General features: G+C 42.1%; 1 protein-coding gene across 4 annotated transcripts in view; it reads left to right on the top strand.

Moving 5' to 3' along the window:
• Positions 1-1664: 1664 nt before the first annotated feature.
• ABCB1 (ATP binding cassette subfamily B member 1) overlaps positions 1665-17155 on the top strand; it is a 54172-nt gene continuing 38681 nt past the window's right edge. The window contains exons 1-6 of one of the 4 annotated variants that reach the window (XM_082193196.1): positions 1665-1911; positions 2573-2688; positions 6610-6664; positions 9186-9333; positions 11954-12020; positions 14927-15118. In XM_082193196.1, coding sequence (XP_082049322.1) covers positions 2597-2688; positions 6610-6664; positions 9186-9333; positions 11954-12020; positions 14927-15118 — 554 coding nt within the window. In that variant the 5' untranslated portion in view covers positions 1665-1911; positions 2573-2596. The remainder of the gene's footprint in view (positions 1912-2572; positions 2689-6609; positions 6665-9185; positions 9334-11953; positions 12021-14926; positions 15119-17155) is intronic. The other 3 variants (XM_082193197.1, XM_082193195.1, XM_082193198.1) reach the window with 3 other exon arrangements.

Here is a 17155-nt window from a genome sequence, read left to right on the forward strand (position 1 = left end):
TGAACATCACTTTCAATCCCTTATTTGCATATGTGGACCTGAACTATCTACAGTATCCCCCTGCTGGCCCAGGTTGAGAACTTCAGTACATAACAGTTGACAGCTATGGTCCTTTACCTTTTTTAAAAAATAGCATACAGTGGTATCTCGGGATGTGAACGGAATCCGTTCTGGAGCCCCATTCGCATCCTGAATAGAACGTAAGACGTGACGGCATGTCTGCACGTGTGTGGGTCACGTTTTGCCACTTCCGCGCATGCGCGTGATGTCATTTTGAATGCCTGCACATGCGCGAGCAGCGAAACCCGGAAGTAACACGCTCCATTACTTCCGGGTTGCCGCAGAACGCAACCCAAAAGCGCTCAACCTGAAGCACATTCAACCTGAGGTATGGCTGTATACCATTAGACATTTTTACAGACAATATGAAGAAACACTTTGGAAGACTTACATCACAATTCTATGGGCATATTATTTACTCTAAAGTAAGTCCCACCCAAAGATCAATGTCCTAAACCTGTGGTGGCCAAACCCGGCCCTCCAGATGTTTTGAGACTACAACTCCCATTATCCGACAACGAGCACCGTGTCAAAAAGTTCAGCTTTCTCGTCACCGACAGCGGAGAAAGAGCAGAGCAGGAGATGCCATGAGTGGTGGCAGGGTGTGTGTGCGTGCACTGGGCACTCTTGTTGTGGGCAGGGGCACTCTTGCCCCTTTCGGGAGAGGGTGGGTCTGGTCCCCCACAAGGCCTGAGGGATAGTGGACCGGCCCCCTGCTGAAAACGTTTGCTGACCCCTGTGAAACAAACTTACTGTGGCAGATTTTGCCCAGGTGGTGTTCTCCAGATGTTTTGGATTCCAACTCCCTTCAGGTCCAGCTAGTGCTAGGAAATATAGTTCTAAGTAAACATGCTAGGGCTTGCCAATCAGAAGGTCAGCAGTTCGAATCTCCCAACGGGGTGAGCTCCTGTTGCTCGGTCCCTGCTCCTGCCAACCTAGCAGTTTGAAAGCATGTCAAAAGTGCAAGTAGATAAATAGATACCACTCCAGCAGGAAGGTAAACGACGTTTCTGTGCACTGCTCTGGTTCGCCAGAAGCAGCTTAGTCATGCTGGCCACATGACCCGGAAGCTGTCTGCGGATAAACGCCAGCTCCCTCAGCCTATAGAGCGAGATGAGTGCTGCAACCCCAGTCGTCCAGACTGGACTTAACGGACTTTACCTTTACCTTTAAACATGCTTAGGGATGGATTGTCATTTATATTAGCAAATAGTGTGTGTGTGTGTGTGTGTGTGTGTGTGTGTGTGTATAAATAATTTTGTATATTGTATGTAGATATTATTATTATTATTATTATTATTACACAATATTTTGACAACTCCCTTTCTGGAATCTTCAATCCCTTCCCTAAAACATTGTTTCCATCACTCCCATTTTGATATTTCCTGTCTTTTTATCTCCAATAGTTTACCTATTCTTCTACTGTTTGTGCTTTGTAATACTAGAGAGTACTTTTAAAACTACCAAAAAAGAGAAAGAAGAAAATAGTAGTTGATACTGATATTTTGGGAAGCAGATTCTGACCTTATAAAGCATCATGAAAAGAGGAAGGGCTCTTTATTCAGGTGGAATTATGAGTGAGAGAGGTTCCTAAGTGACAGCTCTGACTGTGTTAAACATTAAGTCTGGAAGGAGGTGGAGTCTCCCTGGGAGTAGACAAGGTCCAAGGGGAGCAGGAACTGCCTGCAAATATCTGTTATAACAAGCATTTGCCTTGTCACTCACTGCTTTATGTAACAGAACAGTAACTTGCCATATCAGCTTACCTCCCATCACCGGCCGTTTCACTGCAACTCATAGCTTCTCAACATTTCAAGAATAAAAGACAAGAAAGAAGAACCCCAACTTTTGGTAAGTCTGCATTTTTCTGAGTTTTGTGCAGTTCTTTTTTTCTGGGTGGATGCAGGGGTACGCATACCCCTAAACATTTTGTGAATCTTTGTACTTTTGTCCATTTACTGTATTTATTTTTCCCAATTTGAACTATAAAATGGTTATTTTCTTGAGTCAAAATTAAAGTACCCCTAAAGATTTTTTTATTTTAAAAAAGCACTGGTTTTGTGTAGCATGTACACTTAAATGCTGTGTTTTAAAAAAGCAGAGACTGAGTGTGTGAAAGTGAGAGTGAGAGTGCCAAACTATTAAATAGAATACTGTATTCTGGTCCTTTTTTCACTCTAATTAATTACACAAAACTATTTAAATCAGGGATCCAAAATCCATATTGATGTATGCCCCAATTTAAATGAAACAACACAACAGGTTTTTTTTAAAAAAAACTACTCTGGGGAATTTCATGTTACCCCACCTGAAGGCTGTCCAATGTAGCATTTTATTTAATACAAAATAATTACTGGCCGGTTGTTCTGAATGCTATTTTTGGAGAAGGCCATTTGTTTTAAAAGCAGCATTTGCTTGCATGTGTGCGTGCGTGCGTGTGTGCATGTTGTAGTTCCATTAGCTGCATGTTTCTTTAAGACCTAAAGTGGTTTGTTATTTAATTTCCTGAAAGATTCCATTTGCTCATCAGGCAGAAATGGCATCAGAGAGCCAAGCAAAGGCAAACATGAACGGAAAGCTTGAAGAGATGGCTGAAAGAAATAATGCTTCTCAAGATGAAAGGAAAAGGTGGGTATTTTCCTGCATTTACAGTCCATGAGTTTGTCTTACTTGCTTCATAATGCTTCCTGTTCATGGAGTAAAAACATCACCTAGTTATACACAGCCTTTCAAATGCAACTAGTCTGTTCAAGTTATTTGCCTTCTCACTCTTGGATTTTAGGGAAGCCAGCAACATCTAATACTGTATCTCTTTTGGTGTATCTCTACATTAATTTGTGATCTGCAGTCATCGTAGAATAATATATTGTCATCTTGGTACTTTTACTGTCTGTCTGTTATTACATGGTTTGTTTGTCAAAATTAAGGATAGGGTAGCAATTACGGTAAATCCTGTTCATATTTAAAGGCAAACTTAACAAACTGCATTTTCCAAAACAGTATGTGAAGCATCTTTTGAAATTCACACTTCTCTGAATTTCACAATCTAATTCTCCATCCTTCTAATCTAATCCGTGGAAGAATCTTTTAAAGGCATAGATAGGTGAAAATAACATACACTAAAATGTGTGCATTAGGAGAAATACATCCTAAGATGCTGACAAATTTTCAATTTTTTAAAAAGGCAAAAATCATAAATTGCTATGGAAATGTGGACAACTGAATTTAAGATTGGATAAATAAAAAAACAGAGAACCAGAACTGACTAATTTGTCCATCCCGAGTAAAAAGTGTAAGGTTGTTTTTTTAAAAAAACACACAACAACAATAAACATTATTCAAAAATACAACAACCTAGAAACAGTTCTGACATTATATATTTAATCATTGGTATGTTCTTTTTGGACTACTTTTTGACAAGGCCTTGGGGCATTACAAATATATTTACGATTCTGGATCTTGATTAATTCAGAAAGCTTGAAACCACATTTGGCACTTTGCCAGCCGTGTATGAATTTGCTCAGATTTTACTAATCCCCCCTCCTTATCGGTGCTTATAGGCAGAAGTTCAGCATTTGTACCTTATCCCATCATTGCCGCTAACTGCTAGGAGAAAGCTTCACCTGCTGCATTACTGTCTAGTGATACTGTCTAGCTCTTAGAAACACAAGCCTGCCGGGAGACAGGACATCGCACGTCAATTATGTTGCTCTATTATGTTCTCACGGTAAAAATAATAATGTAGGTGTTTGTTGCAGTGTAAAGCGGCTCACGTTAACCTTTTAGGAAGCTTTATGTCTAGTTTTGTGTGGGAGGTGAAATCAAGGACAAATTGCCAAGCCTGCAGGCGAGTAAGGATTGTGCTGTGAAGATTCCCATCTCACTTTCTTGTGGGTCCCAAGTGCCCTCTAATGTTTCAGGCTCTTCTCATTTCCAGGCACCCTCTTCGGGTGGCTTCATTATGCTTTTGCTACTTAGCCCATTGCTGAGGTAGCCCTCCTTCCTCTCTTCCTTGTTTCCTCCTCCTCTGGTGATATTTGAAATTTCCTTTTTTCCCAGCTGTAACCTCTGAATTTACCACAGGTGATGCTGTTTCCCCTTATTCCTATCACAGTCAGCATCTTGCTCTCAGCTGCTGTTAATTTCCCTCATTTCCCCACCCTGTTTACTTCCAGGGCCTCTGCTTATTCCTCCTCACTTCCACCCACTCACATATTCCCCTTCATTTCCATTTCTCCATGGCTGGAATCCACACCCAGAGCTCCTCTAGCCCCACCTTATCCTCTGCAAGGCTGAGTAACCTGGCATCTTCAGCATGGTCTCCCTGCTTCGTTGATTCCAGTATGGCTGGACCATCAACACCTCAGTATGCTAGAAAGGAGGCCTCTCTGATCCCTCCTCACACACACATTTTCTTTCCTATATCTATATATCAAATGGAGGGGGAACTGATTGGATGTGTTTGGATCAGTTCATAAATAGTCACGTCCACCCTATACATTTATTGTTGTTGTTGTTTAGTCGTGTCCGACTCTTCGTGACCCCATGGACCAGAGCACACCAGGCCCTCTGTCTTCCCTGCCTCCCGCAGTTTGGCCAAACTCATGCTGGTAGCTTCAAGAACACTGTCCAACCATCTCGTCCTCTGTCGTCCCCTTCTCCTTGTGCCCTCCATCTTTCCCAACATCAGGGTCTTTTCCAGGGAGTCTTCTCTTCTCATGAGGTGGCCAAAGTATTGGAGCCTCAGCTTCACGATCTGTCCTTCCAGTGAGCACTCAGGGCTGATTTCCTTAAGAATGGATAGGTTTGATCTTCACCCCTTTACCAATATTGGCACCCCTCAAAGAGTCATGGGAGCTGTAGCTCTTAAAGGGGTCTCTTAACAACTCTCAGTACCAGGGACGCGGACTTATAAAAAATATTGGGGGGGGAAGCTCATGAATAATAAATAAGCTCATGAATATGCAAATAAAGTGGCGCCGCCTCCTCGTGAGCGAATAGGGGAGAGCGTGCTGCGCCTATTAATCAGCTCCGAAGGAAATTGGGTGGAGCTTTTGCTCGGGAGGGAGGGCAGGAGGCATGCAGCCCTACCCTGTGCATTTTGGGCTGGGGGAGGAGCGGCGATGGCGCTCTGCTGGAGGGGCGACGGAGATTATTGGGGGGGCGGAGCCCCCCCAAACGATTTTTTGAGGGGGCTCGGGCCCCCTCAAGCCCCATGGAGTCGGCGCCTATGCTCAGTACCCTTAACAAATTACTGGGTACTTTGGGTGAAGTCATGCCTGCTAAAGCGGTATAAGACTGCTTGAAGCATATACCATGGATGTGCTCATAATGCTAAACAACTCTGGTTCAGAATTATGACAAGCAAGTGAGGCTCACATGCTCTCCCTTCCCCTTTGTGCCTGAGGAGAAGATGTTTAAAGCTTCCTTTTGCTCTTTGGAATACATTTCGGGGTCCTGTTGTGTCTGAATAGGTTACATCAGAATATAGCAATCCAGGATCAAAACTATGGTTTCAAATCCTGCTTTAAATCATTGTGGTTTGGACAAACCATGCTGTCCTCTGCGTACAGCTGTAATGGGAAACCGTGATTTGTTTGAAATAGCAAAACAGATGCTGTAAACACATACGATAATATAAATATGTAAAGTTCAGCCTAAAAGAAAAAGACAGATGAGAAGAGGAAAAATGAGAGATGAGAACTAAACTGAGAGATGAGATTATCAGGGGCGGTGTGTGTGCTAGTGAGATATATGGCTGCTATTTAAAATTTATAAACCAGGCTTCCTCAACCTCAGCCCTCCAGATGTTTTTGGCCTACAACTCCCATGATCCCTAGCTAGCAGGACCAGTGGTCAGAGAAGATGGGAATTGTAGTCTCAAAACATCTGGAGGGCCGAGGTTGAGGAAGCCTGGTATAAACTAACTAGGGCGAATATTTGTTGAATACCTTGTAGAATGCTTGTAATTATGTGTAATTTTTGACTTGCCACTGCTGTTCATTTGATATGTTCTGAGCCAATTTGAGGGGGAAATGTTGTGCAGAAATGACATGCAAATAAACCAATGACATGGTCCTCTGAAATCTCAGAAGCTCTGATGCAATCCCAGGAGCAGCCCGATTCAGTTCAGATGCTTTGATGGATACCTGTTTCAATTCGGAAAAGCCTTAAACCCCTCTGAGAATACACAACCCTAGTATAATGTTGCCGGTCCTGCTGTGGTAGTTTGAAATCCTATGTCAACCCAAAATTACAGAGCTGCCAATTCTGAGGAGCAGAAAGGGATTTTAGATTTTGTATTTTAATGCCTGCTCTTACTGGTGTCTGACCATAATTTGATGGTGATATGAGACTGACTTAAGAGATGTTACATGCACACACATTTTAAAAGGGGCTTTAGAAATAGCTGCAAAATGCATCACACAAAAACAAATGCAGTTTGCTTTTATTTCATGCCTTCAAGGGGAAATTTTGTTTTTGTTTATTGTAAACGGTTAAACTTGGTTCTTCTCTGAAATCTCACAAAGCTAATTATTATTTGTTCAGCAGTAAAGAAAAGCCAAGCAAAGAGAAGCCTAAGAAGGTCAGCCCATTTACAATGGTAAGCTCTGTTCCATGTGTATATTGTACTGTCCTTCAATCGATGCACACTTCTACAGGCCCATTGCAGATGTAGCGATGGTGACCTTTTAATAGATAAGACATCAACTGTAGACTCTCACCTCTTTTTTCCTCATGTGCAAATTTCACCCCTTATTCTCTTATCAGCATTAATTATGTGGTGCAGTGTAACATCTTGACCAGTGTTAACTATGGTTAGCTTTAACCAGGATCTGCAGAGTCTGTTAAACACTAATTAGAGTAAGCCTTCATGGTTAAATTAAGCTGTGTGCACATTGCATGCTTAAAACACAGCAAGGCTGTTCTTTTTCTCAATTAGGATTGAAGCTCATTTGGGGGAAACACATCAAATCGCAGTATTTCTATTAGAAACAATAGGAGTGATATTGGTTGTGAATAACCTTATGTGTACACCGCTTCCGAAAGCGGCTGTGGGAGCACACTATATGCAGAGTAAACAAGAATGTGTACACAGCATAGTTAGTCTTGATGATGTAATGCTATCGGAGGAAAGAAATAGTTTACATGGAGAGGCAAGGATATGGTAGTGAATGGCTGCATAATATTTGCACTAGGCTATTGTGTCAAATATTTAATGTATATTAGGTGAGTAAGGACACAAGTATGACTGATTGCGACCCATAGGGTGCTTATGTTAGGAAACATCAACCCTAAAGAACGACATCTTCATTTGCATAGAAATGTGCATTTATTCAAGTCTCTATCGTACTGGAAGCCTTCGTTTTTATCCCATCCCATTTCCTGATGCCAGACCCGGATTTCTTAAACTGGTGCAAATCAACTGCTCAGGATTTTGCAGCCTTCCAAAATAACATCCTACAACTATGTTACAAGTAGAGTGCAGTTTGGCAATTGCAGTTATTAAATTTATGTGATGTTCGTTTGTCAGATCAGGCAGCACAAACACCAACAAACTATTGAGTCAACTATTTGCCAGACCTGTTTTGTGAGTACAGTGGTACCTTGGTTCTCAAACGCTTTGGTTCTCAAACGCCTTGGTTCCCAAATGCTGAAAACCTGGAAGTGTTCCGGTTTTCGAACGTTTTTTGGAAGCCGAATGTCTGGTGCGACTGTCAGCTATTGTTTCCAGGGTGCCTGCACCAATCAGAAGCTGCGCCTTGGTTTTCGAACATTTCGGAAGTCAAATGGACTTCCGGAATGGATTAAGTTTGGCGTTTTTGTTTTTGCTATTTATTTGGCGTTTTTGTTTTTGAGGCTCTTTTGGTTAATTTGTTTTTGTGACTATGTGGGTGATAATTTTCATCATCTACAATACTGTCTTATTTATTTTATAGTACAGTACATTGATTATTGCTTTCATTTTATGGATCAATGGTCTCGTTAGGTAGTAAAATTCATGTTAAATTGCCGTTTTAGGGGTTGTTTTTTAAAAGTCTGGAACGGATTAATCCGTTTTGCATTACAGTACTTTCTATGGGAAAGCACACCTTGGTTTTGGAATGCTTTGGTTTTGGAACGGACTTCCAGAATTGATTGACAACCAAGGTACTACTGTATTGCGTTCAGTTCTGCACCTTGAGATCAGTGTGGATGCATTGGAAGTAGTTCTGAGGAGGACATCAAAGATGGTCACGGGGTTGAAAGCTAGTTCTATGTAGAAAGTTTGACGAAACTGGGGATTTAGCTTGGAGAACAGGAGACTGAGGAGGGAACCTGAAGAGCGGTCATATTCTTTTCTTTAATAATAAAAACACAAGAAAAACAACAACAATTAGCTCATTAACAATACAGTAAACAGCAATGCATCCACATTAATTTATGCAAACAGATTGATGCTTGCCATCTGAATGTCTGAATAGGGGAAGCTGAGGGGGTGCTGCTGACCACTGGAATCCCCTGCTTTTAGACTCACAGAATTATAGAGTTGGAAAGGACCACGAGGATCATCTAGTCCAACCTTCTGCAATGAAGGGACATTTTGCCCAACAAAATATTGGGCTCGCTGGATGGTTGCAAAGAGGAAGAGAGGAACCCCAATGCCTGAAGCTGCCCCTGTTTTAGCAAGCAGCCCGTCTCTCCTATTTGTCGAAAGCATAGATGGTTTAGATATTTTCTGACGTGGACATAACCACCCCACCAGCATCTTAACAGCCCATCTTCTGCACAAAGCAGAATGGCAAAGCTCCCATAACTACATTGGGCCATTTTTAGTTGTGTTCACCCTCTTGCCAAAGTACTTGTTCACAACCAATAGGAAAACTCGTATTTGAGCTACCTCAGGAGCATAGGGAACTACCAGGAGTGCCCCATCAGCGGATCTCAAGTGATCAAGGTAGAACAGTGCCACAGTTCTGTACTTGATTTAATGCCAGTGAGAAGGAATGGGGGGAAATTAGTAGATTTCTTTTGTCATTTTGTGTTATCTGTGAAATACTGACACAATCAAATGTTTGTTTTATGTGCTTTGTAAATGCACTTTACTTAAAACACTGCATGTGGATTTTTGTTTTTGTTTTCAGTTTCGTTACGCTGACTGTTTGGATAAGTTCCTAATGATATTAGGCACCGTCATGTCAGCCCTTCATGGAGCCTCCCTTCCTCTCATGATGATTGTTTTCGGAGACATGACAGACAGCTTTGTTAATGCAGCAAAATATTTCCCTACAAGTAAGTGCTATCTTAGGGAGCAGTCATTTTTGAAGTTTTCATATAGTAAATGTGTGCTTCTGTTTTTTCTATTAAAAACATTTTTAACGTGGCAACTTTGGATATAAAACTGGGAGAAAATAAATAATTCGCTAAGGAACAGAAGCCAGAACAGCTTCCTCAGGGCTCTGACTTCCCAGCTGCATCTGAGAAAAAGAAACAGAGAATTCTTGCTTCAGCTCGTTCTTTGGTCCTGTCTAGGTCAGCCTTCGAGGACTTTGTCCCCTCTCTGTCTTTTGCACTGAAATTTCCATCAGTCCCATCTAGCACCATCAGGCTGGCCTAGGTCTAACCTTGCCACCTGTTACTGCTGACTAGGCAAACTCCCTGACCTGCTTTCTTCCTTTCAAGAGTGGCTTGACATATTGAAAGGGGAAGTGGCCTATGGCCTATGGGCTACTTTACAAAATAAAAAACAGTATCACCCTTATATTTAAGAGTACGTAGTTAAGCTCTTAAGGCAGGTGCTCGTCAATTGCCCTGAACAACTACACTTCATTAGGTACATTTTTAGGGCATGTCTAAGGATGCACATTTGCTTAGAAGTCTAATTGAACTTGATTAAACAAATGTCTGATTAAAATGGAAGACTGGACTGCATGCTCCATTTATTTCGTGGGAATGACATATCTAACACCTTCAAAACTAAGCTCATGTTCATTGCAGTAGTCAATAAAACCTGTTATTTGGTTGTATATAAGTATTTAATCAACTTACAGTATCTTGAAATAAAAGAGAAGTGCCCCTGTTCCAAAGTCCTGCAATCTACAGTCTGAAAGTGTACACAAACTGTTCTCTTTTATACCATACTGGGGTGTGAAAAGCAGTTTCTTAATATAGCTAACTGCTTATTTTGTTAGGACAGTGATTCTTTTGAATTATATTGGTTTTCCTGGAAGCTTCTCTCCAAGGAGAATATCTAGCCAAAATGCTAATAGCTTGCAATTGAAGTCTATTTATATCAAACTCATAAGAGAGTTTATTGGGAGATGGAGCAGTCATTCCCTTAATTAAGCTCTTAAGGAAGAAACAGCATCTTTAGTATTGATTTAATGAGAAGATGGAACTAGTGTGCATTCTGTTAATAAAGCCCTTGAAGAAAACAAGAAGTATAATTTGCACTGATTTAATGAAAAGGTGGCATCTAGGGGTGTATTTAGTATTCTTTTCTCATATTTTGGTCTTTGTTACTTACTCTAATTTCTCTTTCTCATCTGTAGTCCTTTAGAAAATGTAACTTTTTTTAAAAAAAATGATCTAACTCTGTTAATTACATTGAAAAATGACTTGTCCAAGGTTCTTGCTTTGCAATCTTGAATACAGTGTCTTAAAAATTTATTTTAGTTATGAAATGCAAAGACTGAATTAGAGGGCCCTAATAACTCAAGTAAGTGATGCAGAACAACACAGAGGCTCAAAGTGTTTTTTAAAGAAGGCATTTAACCCAACTTACTTTACTTTATTTTATTTTTAAAAACAGCATTACTTAGTTACACACACACTACTGCTTATTTAGTACCTACTTGTTTATGAATCAGTTCCTGTAATGATAAGTGTATACATATTATATATATCCTTTATATCCACATGCAACTTGTGGTGGCTTATATAGAGTTCCTAGATGCCTCCCCATCCAGGCATTGACCAGACCCAGGCTTGCTTTGCTTCAGCAAGGTGTTTGTTTCGTGTACCTTTGCACCATGTCCTGAAACCACTTATCTTTATAGCTGATCAATTGTCTAGCTGATCTTACAGTTCTTTGACTCAACTGGCCTCTTCCTTTGGAAACCATGCTGCAGAATAGGAACCATGGGATTTCACTATGTTTGGGGTCTCTATTGTGGTGACGATGGGCACCATGCTGGTTTGAGGAACCCCTCCCCATTAATGCTAAGGTTTCCAGCCACTTCCAACTAGGGTGGGTTGTTTGGTTGAGGGGTGTTGCTTACTTTTCTCTCTCTGTTTGGTTTGTTTTGGGGTGCCTGTTGGTGGTGGTGGTGGTTTTTTGGGGGTGTGGAAAGTTTTGAGCGCCACCTGTTTTTCTATGGTGAAATGGCTGTTTTGTGGTGCCCATAACAGTTTACTGGGGGGATTCCCAATGTGCCCAGGTGTCCAAGTAGGCTAGGAGCCCCTTCACTATGGGATTAGAAAATACAATAGCCAAAGTTGTGCAGTCTTTGAAATAATGCTCCTGATAAATTAACTGTAGACGCTGCTAAGGTGATAATGGTGACTGAGAGGATATATCAAATTCAACTTTTTTTTTCCTCAAAAGGACCTTACATTCACGTTCAGCTAGAAAAGGTAAATCAGTTTCCAGGAGGAGAAGAGGGAACAGCCAGAAAGGAGGGGAGCCTGAGACATTCACCCAGCTATGAGCAAAGGACATCAGTGGGGCTTTGAAACTGTTTTGAGGTCCTAACAGTAAAGTGACTGAGAAGTGTGGCACTGATCATGGTCTGTCATGGATGGGAAATAGGCTGAGCTTTACCAAACAACAAGCAAAAATGAGTTGGTAGTGTGATAGTGCTATCTTTAATAATAATCACTTAACCTTTCCCCCCCATTTCCTTTCATTTAGGTAACGAATCTTTAGTTAATGTATCTCTCCCTAATATTTCTGAAACCCTGCAAGAGCAAATGACAAGGTACCTTTTTATTTTGTTTTTTAAGGCATTTTGATCATTACATCTACCAGTATTTTGTTCCGTATCTCAGATGTCCCTTAATATAACAAGGCAGGTGGTGTGAGCCTGGATACAGTATGGCAGTAGTTTGAAAGTCAGATTGTGGTGTGAATACTGTTTAACAGGTATCAAAAAATCTTAACAGTTGCTTGAAGGAATCGGGCTGACCCTCAGATATTTATCTGTCTGTGGCAGCAGTGCCCTTCATCCCCTTTCTATGAATAGAAGTTAGCTAGATCCATGAGTAGAAGTTGGCTAGATTGATACACTGGCAACAAGAAAGCACCTTCTACCACACCTGTGGACAACAGGCTAGCATAAGGAGTATTGAGCAGGCCAGATGGTACTTACAACTCTGCCCCCTTTCAGTACCTCACTGCCATTGGCTCCCATTCCTTGCATTTGTTGCTTGAGGCAACAGCCTCACTCCACCTAATGGTAGGGCCATCCCTGGTAGACCTTTATGACTGTACTGCAATCTTGAGAGCCATGTCTGCGTAGGTGTGGTTCAGTCACCCAGAATGGTGGGAGGAAGCATTCCTGTGCAGAAAAATGCCGCTACCAGTCAGGAGAACTCCAGCATGGTCTCAGAACATAGTTTGGTAATCATATTTATTTATATATATATTACGACTCCCATGTTGAGCACTGTCTCAGGGATGTTTTCCACATGGCTGGAGTAACATGTAAAACAGCTAAAGCCTATTAAGCTCTCCTTTCCCATTTCTTCTCCCTTTTTGCCTTTCGCTCTCTCCCTTCCAGTTACCTCGTGACCTTGGTTATGAATCCGAATACAAGCCTTAAAGCTAATGTGGCATAACTCATTTCGTATACACAGTTGAAACTTTGGCCTCTTGAAGGCCCAGCCCGTATGTACAAAGGGCAGAATGCATCCTGGATGAAAGCCTGAACTTGTTTGCTTCTGAAATCAATCTATCATTGCAAGCGCAATAAATTATGTCTCCTATGATAGGAGAAAAAAAAAGAAAAGCCCAAGTGATTTCACAAGCACAAAAGACTAGAACTGAAAAATGTGTAGGGTTGTCACTGTACGTGTTAAGTAGGCATGCCATTTCCTTCACATGCTCTGTCAAAACTTCACCTTTCAATGAGGACATCTCACTACAATGAACTCTTGCTGTCTTGCACCTCAGCTGCTTCAGGATTTATACTCTGTTATTAATGTATTCCTAAACAGGGGTGCCATGGCCCCGGGAGCAAAGTTCTTGAGGCAATGCAAACCAGGCAACCCCCCCCCCATGACCTCATTGCTTCTCTCTGCCCACCAAGGGCCACGCCAGCCTCTTGGGCTCCCCCTGTGCAGGCGGGCAAGTCGGTCAGCATAGCTCTGCTTTGCTGCTTTGGGGGTGGGATTGCCTTGGTGGCGTTGACAGTGAGGGCTGGGCTGGTGCCTCCTGCCCGCCCCACGAGCCAGCAAACTATGCTATGCCACTGCAACAAAGGTACAGTGGTACCTCAGGTTACATATGCTTCAGATTACATACACTTCAGGTTACAGACTCCGCTAACCCAGAAATAGTACCTCGGGTTAAGAACTTTGCTTCAGGATGAGAACAGAAATTGTGCTCTGGTGGCGTGGCAGCAGCAGGAGGCCCCATTAGCTAAAGTGGTGCTTCAGGTTAAGAACAGTTTCAGGTTAAGAACGGACCTCTGGAACGAATTAAGTACTTAACCCGAGGTACCACTGTATTGTTTTAAAGGGTGCCCCCCCAACTTGGTTCCATAAACTCAACTCTAGTGCCCCCCTACTCTACCCTATAAAAAAGCATTATTCAAAATATAATGACCCACTAGCACAATAAAATAGTACAATAAAATTCGGAATAATAACAATTAATTGTACATTTATTCAAAATCCAATTAAAGGTATTTAGCTTAATTAACAATGATGGTAATTAATTCAACAACCATGGTATTGCTGGTAGTCAGTGGTACCAGCTTTTCAAAGTCTCATAATCATTTACACCTCCAACTCCCCACCCTTCTCCTTTGCTTCTTGGTGCAACCAGCTAAGATCACTGAAAGGAAAGTAACAGTTAATGACATGAGGGCGGGGGGGGGGAGAGGGGGCAAGCTTCTTGTTTGGAGGCGGGTTTACTCCCTTTTGCCCCCTTCTGGAGCCACCCTTGGAAGTACATCTTCAATTAACACACGTTTAAACTATGGAAACTGCTACCATATAATGTCGTGATTAAAACTGAAATCCTAACTCTTTACCTAGGAGTAACCCCCACTGAATTCAATAGGACTTAATTCTGAGTAGGCATGATTAGGGTCACACTGATAGTTGGCAAACTCAACCTCAAATGGCACGGAAAGGGAATTGGGGGAATTCATGGGGGATCGCGTTAGCAATAGCTCTAGTCGTGAGTGAATGACAGTGTTATCTCCAATATCGGAATACCAGGTGGTGAGTCCCAGCTCCAGAGAGCCAGAATAGTGTGATGGTTAAGAGTGCTGGAGACAAGGATTCAAATTCCCATCAGCTGCGAAGCTTGCTGGGTGACCTTGGGCCAGCCACCATCTCTTAGCCTAACCTACCTCAAAGGGATGAAATGGGGGGAGAAGGAGAACCTTGGAGGAAAAAGTGGTATATACAGTAAATGTAAAAAATAAAATAAAAATAATAAATAATAAAACTATCACTTCCCTGTCCTGCTTGTGGTATTCCCATAGGCACTTTAGTTAGCCGCAGGGGGCAGGAGGAGATGCTGGCTCCAGCATTAGCTGTGCATATTGAATGTATTTTATACTCGCAAATGAAAAAGATTCTTCCCAATTTTGTGATGCTAATGACTTGCACGGGTGCCCTTCTTGAACTTGCCTCTGCAACATTGTGCTTTCAGACATTCATACTATTACTCAGGAATAGGAGCTGGTGTCCTTATTGCTGCCTATGCTCACATTGCATGCTGGACACTGGCAGCCGGCCGCCAGGTCAAGAGAATTAGGCAACACTTTTTCCATGCTGTCATGCGGCAAGAAATTGGATGGTTCGATGTAAATGATGTTGGGGAATTGAATACTCGTCTTATAGAGTGAGTATATCTATTTAATACGTGGCTGGTGTATTTTCTTCAACAGAAAACCAAATTTTAATTCTGTTACTGGCTTGATTAATCCACGTAAAAAAATTGTGCTCGTTCCAGAAGCTGCAGTTAGTGTGGCACAATTGCTGATTGGAGTGAGACTTTGCTAGCATATAGCACCTGTGCTCAACTGGTTTCTAATCTGCTGTCGGGTGAAGTCCAAGTATATAAAGCCCATAACAACTTTGTGACCAGTTTATCTGTGAGATCGCTTTACCCTATAAATGCCGTTGTGACCAACTCAATCTGCGGAACTGGCACTGCACCATGCGTCACATAATACTTTGGAATACCTATACTTTGGAATACCTATACTTTGGAAGCTCCTGTCTACTGAAATCAGGAAGTCATCTACACCATACTCTTTTTGATGCCTACTAAAAGCATTTTTTTTAGACCCAGATTTCCAGAATGCTGATGTGTTTTTAGTTTACTGCAGGTTTTGATTTTCTGAATGTTTAATTGGTGTGGTTTTTTTTAACCGATACCTTGTTTTCTTCTTTTTGCAAAGCACTTCGAGGTTTTCTACATACAGACAAAATATAAATTTTATGAAATAAATAAAAGCAAGAAAGCAAGCAGAGGTTCCTGTATATTGGTAGGGTTTTAGGTGTTCAGTTTTTAAAGTAGAATTGCTCAGCTTAAAGTAGTATTGCTCATATTAAAGCAGAGAGGAATATTAAAATTGAGAAAGAGAGAGAAAAAATTAATAACGGGGAAAGGGCAAGAGGTTTAGGGTCCAGTACAAAAGACCTGATGGGTTGTATCCAATGTAGCACTAAGTTAAAGTCACTTAATGGTGTATTTGTTTCTCGGGTGAAATGTTTTGCGGCAGTGGGATTCTGTTGCACAAGAGAGTGCATAAGCTGGTTGCTGGTAACTTTGTTGGCAATGACCGCTCACCATTCCTGACATGGGCAGCTTTTGTGACCAGGCGCAGGCTGCCCTGGCCCACGGCTACCTTGGCTACCTTGGCTGCCCGTTGCTCCTCCCCCTGGGCTGTCCCCATAGGCTGCAGGGCTTCCACGTGGCCTGCACCATCAGCCAATCCGGGGGCAGAGCTGGGAGCCGGAAAAGGAGACTGCTGGCAGTGCAGGTCAGCCATTTCGGTGCAATCTATTGCACAACGAGTTTCTCCTAGTGCAACTGCTGTATTGGATCCCTCTGTTGCGCAGCATTAAAATGCACCTGCCCACTAGCACAAGAAGGGCCTTTGCACTAGGAAGGTAGGGAGCTGCTTTATACTGAGTCCATGTAGCTCAATCTTGTCCACACTGACAGGCAGCAGCTCTCCAGGGTCTCCCAGTCCTACCTGGAAATGCCAGGGATTAAACCTGAAAAGCCGACATTCTACCATGGAGCTATGGCCCTTCCCTTCTAGCAGATACGGAATGCTGGATACAGCCCCGTGTCCCGAAGGCCAGTTCCTAATAATGCTACTGCTGTCAACTGTGGAAGAATATTGTTGGTTCATTGAAGATTATGCTGCGATAAACCTGCCCTTAAAGTGTCCCATGACTCTTGTAAAATATCCACATAGATCTGAAAGGCTCTGCAGGAAGGGGATGGGGATCAGAATAAAAGTACCGTATTTTTCGCTCTATAACACGCACCAGACCATAACACGCACGTAGTTTTTAGAGGAGGAAAACAAGAATAAAAATATTCTAAACAAAATAGTGGATATATGATTTTTGTGGTTCATGCTGTGGCCACAGACATGTGATCTGACAGTGAGTTTGGGGTAGCCCAATGCAAAAATTCTGAGGATCCATGTGGATCCATGCTTTGTAACCACGGAGGAGGGAAGGAAGGGGAACCATGGATCCTCTGCTCACGACTGCAGCAGATCCCCCCCGCCACCCGCAGGCATTCGCTCCATAACACGCACAGACATTTCCCCTTACTTTCTAGGAGGAAAAAAGTGAGTGTTATGGTGCAAAAAATACGGTAATTACTTTTTTGCTTTCGATGAAAACCTGTAGC

This window comes from Podarcis vaucheri, assembly GCF_965113315.1.
Source record: "Podarcis vaucheri genome assembly, chromosome: 12".
Classification (NCBI taxonomy): Eukaryota; Metazoa; Chordata; class Lepidosauria; order Squamata; family Lacertidae; genus Podarcis; species Podarcis vaucheri.